The 14,440-nt window shown below is 32.1% G+C and overlaps 1 protein-coding gene across 4 annotated transcripts in view; it reads right to left on the reverse strand.

The window, feature by feature from the left end:
* Positions 1 to 1,203: 1,203 nt before the first annotated feature.
* Arl5a (ADP ribosylation factor like GTPase 5A) overlaps positions 1,204 to 14,440 on the reverse strand; it is a 32,096-nt gene continuing 18,859 nt past the window's right edge. For 3 of the 4 annotated variants that reach the window (XM_063259087.1, XM_063259085.1, XM_063259084.1), the window contains 5 exons: positions 14,350 to 14,410; positions 13,605 to 13,752; positions 12,031 to 12,114; positions 7,918 to 8,069; positions 1,204 to 5,564 (listed from right to left, as the gene is read on the reverse strand). In XM_063259087.1, coding sequence (XP_063115157.1) covers positions 5,516 to 5,564; positions 7,918 to 8,069; positions 12,031 to 12,114; positions 13,605 to 13,748 — 429 coding nt within the window. In that variant the 5' untranslated portion in view covers positions 13,749 to 13,752; positions 14,350 to 14,410 and the 3' untranslated portion in view covers positions 1,204 to 5,515. The remainder of the gene's footprint in view (positions 5,565 to 7,917; positions 8,070 to 12,030; positions 12,115 to 13,604; positions 13,753 to 14,349; positions 14,411 to 14,440) is intronic. The other variant, XM_063259086.1, reaches the window with a different exon arrangement.

The raw sequence follows: 14,440 nt of genomic DNA on the forward strand, positions 1-14,440 counted from the left end.
ATGAAATTTCCCTATCATACAGAGAAATGGAAGTTCACAAAACAAAAGAAGACAAAATATTCTACTCTTCTTGCATGCACAGCTTGAGTGAAAACTTTGTTGTTGTATTAGAAATTTTAATAAAATCGAAAAATTTTCAAAACTTTTTCCAATTATCAATACTATATGCATCATATACCTCATTTTGGTAGTACAAGCTGTGAAGTGGGCTATAAAAAGAAACTACTTGGAATACATTTTTATCTAGGCATCTCTAGGAAAATACGGTTAAGATTAACAGCTATAGAACTTGTCTTAATAAAATTAATGCAATCAGTAATATGTTTTATGAGTAAATTTAAAATGATTAGCATACATTTTCCCCAATTCTAGGAACAAAAAAGAGCCCTCATCACATATAGCTATCATCTCAGTGCTGAATCTTGGACATTAACCTAAAAAATATCTTTAAAAGTGCTTTGCAGGTATTACCTAGTCTCATGGGAACACAAGAACAAAATATGAGAAAAAGCTATTCTAATCCAACCGACTAGTTTCAAGCAAAAATGAGAGCAATTCTGTGTATCATCAATATAAGAAATTTGGGGAAGGAACAGTATACATTATAGTAATTTAGAGTCATACACATTTTGCTTTCCATGCAAAATCATTTGTAATCTGAACCCAGTGTAACTGTACAACACTGGAGATACAGCCAAGCACTGTCCTACAATTTACAACTATGTTATATGGTCATCTTTTTAAAATAATTGAACTATATGAGAAATGTAGTTAAATTAAATCAAATATTTTGATACACAGGTATAAATAAAGAGGAGAGTTTGGTACATACAAATACACAAATAAAAAGGCTCAAGATCTAAATGATATAACACTCAAAATTACTAACCATATGAGAAGGTCCTCTTAGGCAAGGAGCAAGTGCTTACTAAAGGTTTTTAAATACATGGTATTTTCTCTGAAAATGTTTTCAAAAATAGTTTTCCACTCTTTACCTAACGCAAAAGGTCCCTTGTACTAGGGTCATGAAATATTTTCATTAGAAGAGAGGGGAAAATAGCTTTGCTGCTGTTTACACTTATACTGTGAGTTGTTGAGGATTAGATGGGTATTTTTAATCTCAAGCTTTTTTATTCAAATCAACCACAAACTGGGACTTCGAAATCCTCAGTTCTGTGTCATCAGTAAAACAATCACATACAATACAATAGAAAACATATATAATTTATTAGATGGACTTAAAAATCAACACAAATCAATTTCAGGCACTTCTTGAATACAGACTATGGGAATTTTCTACCAAAAGAATAGCATATCTAGCAGGCAGTAACATAAAAATTTAAGCTTTAGTTTTTAGAACAATATGCAAAGGCCAGACAATTTTAAGAAATACTATGTAAGCATTGCTGTTACATTTCTTTCCATTCCCACCACACCATTCTAAGGTTAAACTGAAGTCACGTTTCTGTATTCAAAGTGCTAAATTCTAGCTTCCAATTACTCCATTGTCATGGTCTCAAAATTATTATGTATCTTTGATATAGTTTTAGTGACGTGTAAGTGGAGCTTCAGAGACATTCTGTAATGTATTTTCATCTACACAGTCAATGCATGAAGTTGATTGTATCTTTTAAAACCCCTTTCAATAGGCTTTTTGTAAAAATAGGCTTTTTATTACTAATTCCTTTAGACATCTAATGCTGACTTGTTCTTTCAGTAAATATGAGGAAAATGGAATATGGCAACAGATTAATGAAGTCTTTAGGTTACAAACTACACAGATTCCACTTGGCATATTTTTCCAAATTTAACTGACTGAACTGCTATTTCCAACTATTTATGGTAAACGGATGATAATACACATAACTTAAATTTTAGGACTAATTAGCATACAGCACAAGTGTCTGTGAGATTTTAGATTATTTCTCTTATCCTCAACCTACTTCTCAGAATATGATGTTAAAACTAAGAAGCTTTAAAATGTTATACGCAGTATTCATTTATAGGATTCAACTACCGGCAGCTGTACACTGTATATACCACAATCTAGTCTTCTGGCAATTCCCTCTGATGAACTAAGTCCCAATCAGTGCATCAAGTTAGTGATGGGTGCAGTTAGTAACTAGAGAAGCTACGCAGAAACTAATGGTTGAAGAGTAAGTTTAGCCTATCTTCTGGACAGAGAAAGTGTGAGTTCACTAATGGTGAATAAACATAGTGGGGGAACAAGGATAGCTTAGCCATGTGAAAGGATCCTGAAGCAAGAAGCTCTAAAATTTCAAGAGTAGAAGAGGCCAAACTCAAGTCATTTAAAGAAACTTGTTTTTACCCAGCCTTGAAAATGGGACTGATGCCAGGATACAAATGGGAAGTTGACAAAAGACCCCCAAAGTTCTCAGGCAGTCTATGTGCGCAATCCCTTATATACAAAGTAAAACAGCACACACACACATTCTAAAAAAATGCCTGGAGAGAAAGCTAGAAAGCTGTCTACAGTTTTCCTATTTGCACTAATATAAACAGATTATGAGGTTGTCTATACTGTACGTGGTTGCTATAGTTAAAGCAAAAATTGTAAAGTGCCTGTAGAGCGGGGATATTAGAGTCCCATTTCTAAGGCATCTTAATATTACACACTCAAATAAAAGGTAAAGATCTCAGGGACCTCATAGCTTTCCTTAAACGCTCCACACTTGTCTTGTGATTTTCTCTAACTACTTAGTACACACTTTTAAAAGGCCAGAAAATAGCTTTTCTTCCCTTTATTTTATGCCACACCTCTAAAAATCACATTTACCACCTACATTAAAAATTGCCAACCACGAGTGCTAAAGTATGTTTTTATACTTAAGGCAAAATGTTATATAAGAAAATGAATATCCAAGCCCTGCTGCCCCAACTCCTTCACCTTCCCTGCATTTTTTCCCCATCATGAAGGCCAAGATGTGCTGCAAAGATAAAACTAAATAAAAATTTCAAACAAAACCATCAATACACTGTAAAAGATCTACTTTATAAATGCTACTGGGGTAAAATTAAGTATATTCAAGTGCTTTAGCATATGATCATTTTTACCAAATTATTAAGAGAAGTTATATGACTCTCAAAATTAGTATCAAAATAGGATATTTAAATCCAGCCACATATACGGAAGTATGAACTTTTATTATTTTCAAAGCTGAGCACAATGATGGTAAATGAGACCCAAAAGAAGTATATTAAAAACCCCAAAGCACTTTCCTTTGCTTTAATTCCACATAAATTACATATAAACTGTTTATGTGACTGTTCATTAAGCTCTGTATTTTACTTGGAAACAATACTGTTAAAATAATTTTGGTATTTTCCTACATGAACTTATGTTGTTTTTCCCTAGCTGTAATCTTGGTTTTATGTACAAGTACACAGCTACCATCTTACTTTTGATGCATAGCCTAGAAGGGTAGAAAACAACCAAAAAATCATGTTTTGTAAATGTAGTATAAGATTTCATGCATTCTCATGATGTGTCAATAGTCAACTATATTAAACCAACTATAACAATGTAGTACATGCTTTAAATATCCAGTAAGAGAATACACTACAGACAACACCTAGTAACAAAGGAATGTGCTGGTACAACACTGAATAGCAATTAATTGCTACTGATGTGGTAACAATCCAGAACACTAAACATGTTATTATTCAAATTAAAACATAAAAACAATAAAATGTATAGATTTTCAGGGCTACTTTACAGAGTATTTGTCTCTGAAGAAATTACAAAATAGATTTGGTTTTTAATACACAAGTTATGTCTTACAGTGATGTGAAAAAATACAAGAACATATGAACAAAGCATAGTACTTAAAGATTTACTTCTGTAAAAGTATGTTGACAAATATTAAATGTTTTATCTGAATTTGAACATTAAAATGAATGTAAAACACAAAACTTCAATGTTAATATTGATCTGTCATGTCTAATTTGGATTTAGATAGAGTAATTTATATTTTATAGAAAGAAATTTTCAAAGTTTCATTAATGCTCTCTTTGCATGTACTATCATTCCTTATTAAAACATTTCACTGAAATTTAGAAAGCTGGTGTCAAAAGTAGTTATTTCTTTCCTTGAATATTCCGTAACACGCCCTTTTGAATTAATTTTCAAAATTTTAGTGCATGAAAAATCCATGAATAGAGTACCCAAAAATATCTTTTAACACAGGTTAATTTTGTTGATAATTATGGGAGAATACCTTTAAGATAGTAAAAGACAAACCGGAAAAATCCTATGCAAATTATTAAAGGTGTCTTGGGTCAAATTATCACTTAGTATAAATAACATACCATGTCAATCAATTTCTCAAATTCACAAAAGCCTTACAAAATTACACATTATAATTGTGAAACAATGCATCTATGTGGCGGAAGAAGATATATAGAAAAACTTACAGAAACAAAATCTCAAACCATCTCCACTCCTAAAATAAAGCACTCTGCAAACTGAGATGTTACTTCCCAATGGTACTTGGAAGGCATGCCTTACACTCTCAAATTCACTTTCATTGCTTGACATATAATTTAAAACTTTAAGACTTTAAATTGTTTAGTAATACTTTTATAATGTTATTTCTCTGGAAAGACATGCTTCACACAATAGTTTTCATTAAGAAATCACTGGATAGTTTTAATCACAATGTATGATCAACTGATTAATGGATTAACAAAGTATTCAGCAAATTTAAATGGCATAAAATCAACAAAAGAATGTGGTAAATGTTCATTGTGCAATCTGTCTGTTAGTAATACCAAGCCAAAAATCTGACAGTCCACTGAGTTGGTTTCCATGTGTGCTACTGAGCAACAAAAAATAGGTAAATACCATGTTAAACTTTTTCATTTTTTTTTCCTGAAGAGCAGCTCAATGATTTGAGGGGTTGGTTAATACAATACAGATAACATAGGGGAAAAGTACAAAGTAGCACTTTAACACCAGTGCCAGTAAATATCTCAATATGGTAATCACTAAGGATATTAATTTTTGTTATTTGCTTTTCTTAGAACATGAATCAAAGCCATTAACTTGAACTTGAGGTATATACACAATACATACACAGACTTAAGCAAAATACTTTTTGTAAGTAACATTACATTTCAAAATATTGGAAACAGTATGTGCTGATTTGTATTTTGACTTAATGGAACAAGAGAACAACATTCAACTAGGGAGGGTTATACTGACAATAAAGCTCTTTCAAAGTTCAAAATGTCTTCCTCTCCCTTTGTACTTACCACAGGCTCTAAAATGTCCTGAGAGGATTCATTATGAGAAAAATATCAATCACAGCTTTAATATATACTTTGGAAGGAACTAATGAGAAAGCAAATTGGAAGGTGAAACTTCATTCTTGTTTTCAAAGAAGTGGTCTCAATTTTTCTTTAGAAAAAGTTTAAATCAGTTTATTATAAATATATCTAAACCATTAATTTTTGCAGCTTTCAGGTAAAATCCATGAGAAGAGATCAGCAGAGATCATCTAATTTTAAGTCGTGACATCATCCATTCAAGCCCTTGGCATAATCTATGAAGAAAAACATCATTTGATTATATTCTCAATTAAAAAAAATATGGACTACAAACTAAAAGACTGTTTTTCATTTATTTGAAAAATAAAAATCTAATGATCAGTAATACTCAAAGCTGGTGCTGTTGCAACGAAGCTACACTGGCATACATGGGATATCCATGCTTCAGTTTGTATCCCTGGGGCCTAGAACACTGCCTGATATACAAATAATTACATGACAGATGTCCCAGAGTACAATCTGGCAATATGCCAAAAATATTAAAAATATCAATACTATGTATTCATTTTTCTAATTCTAGATATGTACCAAAAATTAGAGTGAAAACAGTAAGACTAAACATACAGTACTTTTTAAGAGAAAAAAGTAGAATTTAAGTGTAGAAATAGAGAAAAAACTGACAAATTATCATATTCATTATGAACTACTAAAAATTTCCTTTACTAATATTTTGATATGAAAAATGCTCATGAGTATAAATGAAATAAAAAGGATGTTTAACTATAAAGCTAACAATGCACGTGTATTACATATGAATATAAAAATATGAAAGGAATAACATTTCACATCATTAACACAAGATACCACTGAACAGCAGGTAACTGGACTAATCTGAAGCATAGGAAGGGCTCAGTATATGGTGGCACCTGCCTAAAACCTGTTACTTGGGAGGATGAGACAGGAGGATCTCAACTCAAGGGCAGCCTAGGAACACAGTTAAGACTCCATTTCAAAAGCCAAACATAACAGAGTTTTAAATACAGAATGGTAATATTTATTGTAACAAATAAACTGAACGTTTAACAAGAGAGAAAATGTTTAAGCATTATGACAAAATAAAGGAATGTCACGAAGTACTAGTACCTGAGATTTTGTAAACATGAAAAACTATGCTATAATACTGTATTTTAAAAACTTCATATTTCCATGTTATATACAAGTCTAATGCAAAAAAAGATAAAATGGTAAGGAAGTAAACAAATGGTTGTTTTTGGGTGGCCTATATGTTTCTCCAGTAACTAGATTCCTACTTTTAAACTACTGATAGGAAACATAGCTAATAAATGAATAGCCTTAACTTCAAATTGTTAAATGAAAATTATTTACCTAATAGCAAACTAGGAACTGTACCTTGCATCTGACATCATTATTTTAATTAATATTTACAACAGTAAGCTCAGAATCTTTTCCATGTTACGAGGAAACAGAGGCTTGCAAATGACGAAGTGGGAGTTAAAATGAGGTCAATCTCCAAAGTGTATGATTTCTAGTAGTTTAAATCAAATGTTGACCAAAAGCTGAAGCAAAAATTTGGAACAAGATATTTCCTACTACAGATGTGAAATGGAACGTCTTCCTCAAAATGAAACATTTCTGCTTGCCAACTGCTACACATGGAAGCCTGTTTGAACCAAACTTTGAAATGGCAGTACCATCTACTGCTTTCCTCTTTTCAAACTGACTTTATATAGCAACACAAGTTATACTGTCCATACAATTATCCAATTATTAAATCCTAGATGATTTGTTATTACCAAATTTAACACTATAATCAGTGGTTTTTACTTCATAGGTATGTTTTTATTTAAATGAACACATAGAGAACTGACATTAGCTGAGATTTTTAATGAACATGTTTGATTTTTTAATGTTCTAATCATGCTCTTCTAAATGTCTGCCCAAATGTCTCTATTTCCTTAAGATTTGCTTCAATAACTCCTAACATTGGTTCACCCTTCATTATGGTTTTGAGAAAAAAACTCTCATTTTACTGAAGTCATCAACCTATACCCCAATATTCTACCCTTCTGAACACTTTACTTTGATTTATTTTTACAATCCTCCATCTCTAATTTTCCTTCTATTTATACACTTAATTTTTGAAAAATAACAAAAAACTTTACTTGCACTTGGTTCCTGCTTTTTAGCTTTTATCTATTTCCAACTGCTCTATTTCATCTCCTACCTTTTCTTGCCACACTCAACAGTTTGCAGCTGTTTTCCTAAAACCCACCTCCCACTTATCAAATGCTATCTTCAGTTCTAACTTAAAATGTGACATAATATAAAGACCTAAGAAAGTACTGACTTCTCTGGCTCTCAACAACACTCTCATTTCTGAGCTCCTATTGCAACTGCATCATCTATATTCTTGTATGTACTTGTATTCAGTAGGTTCAAATGTATTATGTTTATGTTGTCTTAGTAAAGAATTACCCTAAAAAAAAAAATATCTGAATATAGACACCAACTATGTCTTACATCTCCCTCTCAAATATTTATCCATCTTACAAAGGCATAGATGCTTTGAGGCTAGATAACATGTCACTAAAGAGGAAGATTTCTTACCCTTCACCAGTAAGAGCACAGCATGCTTGGATATGCCACTGATGATCTTTAATAGAAGTGAGCTTCAAGAACTGGGAGATTTCTGCTACAGTCATGCATTCTTTAACATCTTGTTTATTAGCAAAAATCAGCAGTCCAGCTTTCCTTAGGTCCTATAAAAGCAAATGAACCTTTAAAGGTAAGTACATTTTATCCTGTATACTTTCCAGTAACTATTTTTTATAACTTCAGTAACCTAGTGTTCTATACAAAAACATCTTGTAGCTTACAAGCTAACAGAAGTAAACTTACACAAAACTGTGCATTTAAAACAAGTAAATACAATATATTACAAGCTAACAGAAGTAAACTTACAAAAAACCGTGCATTTAAAACAAGTAAATATTTTACAAACTTATTTATTTCTTATAGTCTTGGAACATTTTTTTTTAATGGTCCTAAGCACTATTATTTAACAGTCGTTTGATCAAAAATACATTCACTATCTGAGTACAAAATTAGGCTTAAATGGACAAAAGCCGACATTTAGTCTGGTATTCAAGAGCTCCAAGATTCTACCTTACTTGTACTTCACATTTTCTGCCTTACCTAACATCACTCACTATATAAATACTCTTATTTTAATTAGCAATCTATCTTCCGCTCTGTAAGCAATTTTGGGCCGTTCTGTCTGTTGTTCAAATCATTTCACCTGCATCCATTCCTTTCAATTATTTAAAGCAGCCTTTCACCGCTAGAGTTCTGCAAGAGAATTAAGCGCTACAAAAAATTATTTTTCCATTCTTTCTACATGTATAAGAAATAAATGAATTCAGTATATAAAATGCTTATCTTTGGCCTAAACTTTTAGTAGAGATACAGTATTCTAACCCAATCCTATTTATCCTCTGAAACCTAACTCCTCTTTGTCCAAGATTTCTGAGATCTACATATGCAACAGGATCATCTTAGATAGGCACTACATTTACTAAATTTCCTAATGGAAGTTCCACTTGTATGTTATCAGTCTGTGGCAAGTCTTTTAAAACTCTGAATTTGTTCCTCAGTAGTAACATTTATCTGACTTGAGATAAAACTCACCATTAACCCTTTTCCAAGAACAATAATTGTGCATACCACAAATGATTCATATGTCTTATTCACAGAACAGGCCTAAGGAGTCTTAAGTCTCTTCCTGTCCTACTTCTCCCCACCCCTGAGACATCTGAAAGCCAGAGACTTACTGGATAATTCAGTTAAAGTCAAAGACCTTTTCCTTATACCAATAATACTTCTTGAAGTTTATGTCCAATTTCAGAGTGTTAACAGATAACCCTACACTCAAGTCATGATCCTAGGCCAACAATTCATGAAGGATGTAACTCAACTGATTGAAGTCCCATAAAATTATATATAAATATATAAATAAATTTTATATGGAAATCTTATTTATATATCTTTTAAAAATCGTATTTGGAAATACTGACAAAATTAATCCTGGCAAATTTCTTCAGCTGTGTTGTACATCATTTTGAAGAATTTTAGTGGAATATTTTGGTTTTAATAATGTGAATGTGTTTAAAATAAGTCTTCAGTAGGTACCTCTATAGTATTTTACTTTATTATTTTTTTGGTTTTTTTTGGTAGAGGATAGAACTCATGACCTCACACACTTGCCAGGCAGGCGCTTACGCCACTGAGCTAAAAATCTCCAGCCCTACTTCTTTCTTATATAAACAGAATTTCTTGTTTGCTTAAAGGACTTATACAGAATGTTTTACACACTCATAATGACTGATTTTTAGTTACTCTGCCCTCTGCAGGATGACAGCTACCACTGCTACCACAGTTAATGATGCAGTTGCCTGAACGGCAAGTTCAAAATGTGATACTACAACGTAAGTTTTAAACTCTTGTGGTCACCTAGCTTCACCTATTCAGGCCACATGTCTATATAAAACTCAAGAAACTGAAAAGAGGTAGATATATAAACATCATCAAGAGCATAAAATTTTTTTATTCTAAATGGAAAGTGGAACCATTATTAATAGTTGATATGTGGTTGAATCACTAAGGAGATGAACTTTCCATGGAATTGAATTTCTATCTTCCTATCTTCTAGGTTTCAATATCCCTTGGGAGTGTGTGTTGAAGTCTTTTACAGAGGTCAGATCTGATAATGCTAGCATGGTTCAAAGAACAAAATGCTGACATAAATTCTTTGTACAAATTAGGGCAAATACTTTCCTATTATTTTACTGTAAATAATTTATACTCATCATTATTGTTAAAGTTATTTACAGAAGGCCTTAAACAGAAAATAGAAAAACACAATAACTAAAACCATTTACTGGAGAATCTTCAAATAAAATAAAACACCAAATATAACTTTCTCTAGGTATCAGATAAGGGTCAACCACTATTGGGGAGTTTTTGATTTAAAAAAACCAGCTGTATTACTTATGCCTAAATATTTGGGAAAAGAGAGAAGAAAAAATATTCTTTGTTTTTCATTACATAACTATAGGACCAATTATACACTATGACAGCAATATAAAGTGTGGTGGATTAAGGTCGCTCATCAACTTGAGTTAAAATCAGGTCAAAATATAAGATGAACAATGGTGACTATGCACACGTCACCTTAAACACATTCTGCTAAGTATTATATGTATCTGTTCTTAACAGTTTACAATGTATTCTATTTTAGTCAAGGAGATGAGTAACAGCAAATGTATTTACTAAGCATCTTTTATATTCCATATAAAGATGTCACTTTATTTCTCAAAGCTTCATCAAGATAATTGCTAGAACCTGAGTCATTAGGGAAAAAATTATAGATCTGGGTGTTTATAATCATTTAAAAAGTAATTATCTTCAAAATTTTAGACTTCATTTAAAATAAAATTTTAAACCAGGAGTGGTGGTTCATGCCTGTAATCTCAGCACTTGTGAGGCTGAGGCAAAAGGATCGTTGTGAATTTGAGACCAGCCTGGGCTACAAAGTGAGCTCAAGGCCAGGCTGAACTGCACAGTGAGTCCCTGTTTCAAAAAGACAAAAAATAAAACTTTATTTTCAAAGCAGTTTTATATTTTCTGAATATATATAAGAATTACATCAACAATGATAATGATTAAGACTTCGTTGTTTAATGTAACAAGTATATAGGACATCCAAATTTATCCCTCCCTCTCCCCTCTCTCCACCCCCTTGCCTCAGCCTAAGTAACTATGATTACGTATGTCCCACCATGCCTGACTACACGTTCTTTTTTTAATCCATTGAACTCCATGTAATTTTGGCACTGCTCAAACCCTCCTAAATATTCAGCCTGATTTTACATGTAATTCCTTTCTTTATAACCTCCTTGTTTATAGTCTTTCATGTTTAATGAGGCCTTATTTATGTCTCTTTCTTTTTTTCTTTCCCTAGCAAAGAGCCTAAATAGGAATACCTAAGCGTGGTGACTCCTTTTTTTTGGAAGAGGCAGGTTGAAGCAAGGTTTTGCTATGTAGTTCAGGTTGGTCATGGGCTCACTGTAACCCAGGTTGGCCTTGAACTTGCAGCAATCCTCCAGGTTCATCCTCTTAATTGCTGGCATTACAGGAATGTGCTGCTATGTTCAACTAAATTTTTAATTTATGTCACTAATAATTTCTCAAGGATTAACGCAATGTGGCTCGTCATCTAATTTTGTTTAGTCAAAGGGACAATACCAGAGAAATCTAAAAGCACCTGTATTTAAAATATTAGCTAATAACTGCAAAAAATAGTTATTATATATGTTGGTCTATAAAATATGATTTCCAACAATATCCTTCATATGACTAATCCATTTCAAGTGCAAAATGAAAGCTACTTGTAGGAATTCTTTGTGTGCACAGAAACTTCCATACCAAATTTATCGAGGATAAATGAGAACACTATTCTCCAGCTGATACCACAATCCTTCTGCTACCTCTAGATACACTTCAAATTTGGGTAGTGTAAAATCATAAAACAAACAAGGCCAGCAATAAAGAATTTTAAAAAAAAATTTAAAAATAGATAAAATCTTCATGAAAAACCAGAAAAAAAAAATGAATGTCCTACAAATACCCTCCTCCCATGTCTGACGTAGACAGATGACTTACCTCATGAGCTAACATTTTGTAGAGTTCTTCTCTAGTTACAGAAATCCTCTCTCTGTCTGTACTGTCCACAACAACTATTACAAACTAAAATAATTACCAAAAACAACATTAGTGATTTCTTATCTCACTGGCATTTATAAATTTATACAGTGCTTATTTGATTTAGAGACTAACACCAGAACATTAGATACTTAATGGTATTTTAGAAAATGACAGATAGGGACCTATGAAAGAGAATATAACACTCATGTTCTAACCAATATACACCTGTTTTCTAAATTAGCTGTTTTAGATGCTAATGGGCCTCTATTTATATTTGCTATCAATCAGCAAAACCTAAAACCAAATCAAAAAAATCTATTATAGTCCTAAATTTAAATTACTTCCAGAGCAATATTATTTATTAATACCCATTTGAAAAATCTAAAAGGGGATGCATATGGAATTAATCTGGTAGTTTTTAAAAAATTAAGAGTCACTGTATCTAAAATTACTTTCTTCCTTTTATAAATGGCACTTGCTACATGTAAGAAACTCTTCCCTAAACTGATGCTGAGGCTAGCATCACAAGATACACTAAGACTTAGACTCTGTGTGGGACTGTGAATCTCTTCTTCAACTCCATGAGCACCAAGAGAGAAATGAGCAAATATAGAGTTAACTTACTTATGATAGCACATATGATGCCCGAGTTAATGCTGACTGCTGATTGATAAAATGCCCTATTTATTTTTTAGAACTAGGCATTAATCTCTAAATAAGGTGATTTCTAGTCTTTACTGTTCTTTGGTTTTCATCAACCATAAGACAGGTAAGAAAATTGTTGTTTTCTCTCTTCTTTTACTTGATAACTTACTGATATGTAGCTTTATCACTATTATTTCAAAGTATTTTCAAGGTGTTGGTACATTTCAATACCTATGAGCAGTTTTTCTTTTCCAAAAAATATGATTAAGTAATTAATACTGTTAAGGGTTAAATTGTTAGAAACTTAAATAGTTTCTTAAATAGTTTCTCAAAACCCAGCTTTCGAGTATGCTTTATTAACTTATAATTAGCACTACAAACAACTGTAATAGCCTTTTAATTTATTGGTCTATACTATGAACACAAGTTGCACAGTTTTAAAATTTTCACTTGGGAAATAATGCATAAATAAGAAACATACGATTATAGAAATGCTGCTTAATCAAAAGAAAGAGATTTCATTAATGAGCAACTGTTCTGCCTAGAAGAAAATGCTTAGTAAAACTGACTTAGATGCAAACCACTGGAGCTTTTATTAACTGTAATTTCCTCCACTTTGCCAAATATCAATAGTAAGATAAAAATTATAACTAGTTAAGACAAGTTCTAGGATTAATACACAATCAGCTTCTAATTCTTCACACAGTTTCAATGATAATGAATACATACAGCAATGACCCTAAACTAGGCAATCTGGTATTTCACTATGCAGATATTAAACATTTATATTTATGATTAGGGTCATTATCATTATAATATTAACTATTAGGGTTCAAATCATACAAGCATTTTGTTCATACAAGCTGTAGCATATTAAGAAACATTACCTCTGTATTAGTATAGTAAGTGTTCCAGGAAGAGCGAAGAGATTCTTGGCCACCAATATCCCACATCAGGAAACACGTATTATTAATCACTATCTCTTCTACATTACTTCCTATTGTAGGGGATGTATGCACAACTTCATTCATGGAGCTGGAACAAAAAGTTCAAACAAAATTACGTGGTGGCTCAGGTCTGTAATCCCAGCACTCAGGAGGCTTAGGCAGGATGATTGTTGCAAGTTCGAGACCAGCCTGGGCTACAAAGTAAGCTCAAGGCCAGCCTGAATTGCATAGTGAGACCCTGTCTCAATAAGCCAAAAAAAAGGGAATCTAGTCTGTTTAACAATTTTCAATCATAGGACAAAGCAGCATGACTTGCTTTTATGTTTTATTCCCAAATATCCTTTCTCCATATCACATATCCATATCCTAGCTCATATCACAAGGAACTTTAGTGTTTACACAAAATTGAAAGTTGGTAACAAAGTATCTAAAATATTCCATACTGCTCTAGGAAACTATATCATCAAATTACCACAAGCAAAACAGCTTCAATGTGGAATAGTTGAAAAACATGCTCAAAGGCATATAAATTTGTAACTCTAAAATGTTGTTTAAATTTGGCTCTTGGTTTATGGCTAACTCTTGTCCTTGACAGACTAACTTGGGTTCTACATAATTTTTATTGCTCTTATTAATTATCACCCAGAAAATATAAAATAAAAATGTTAAAGTAGTTAATACTTACAACTGGTAAAGGATGGTAGTTTTCCCTGCATTGTCCAACCCAACAATGATAACTTTGTGTTCTGAAATAAAGAAAACACCAGTGACTTATT

The sequence above is a fragment of the Cavia porcellus genome, unplaced genomic scaffold (genome assembly GCF_034190915.1).
Source record: "Cavia porcellus strain 051 isolate PalLab524CR breed Dunkin Hartley unplaced genomic scaffold, mCavPor4.1 scaffold_12, whole genome shotgun sequence".
Classification (NCBI taxonomy): Eukaryota; Metazoa; Chordata; class Mammalia; order Rodentia; family Caviidae; genus Cavia; species Cavia porcellus.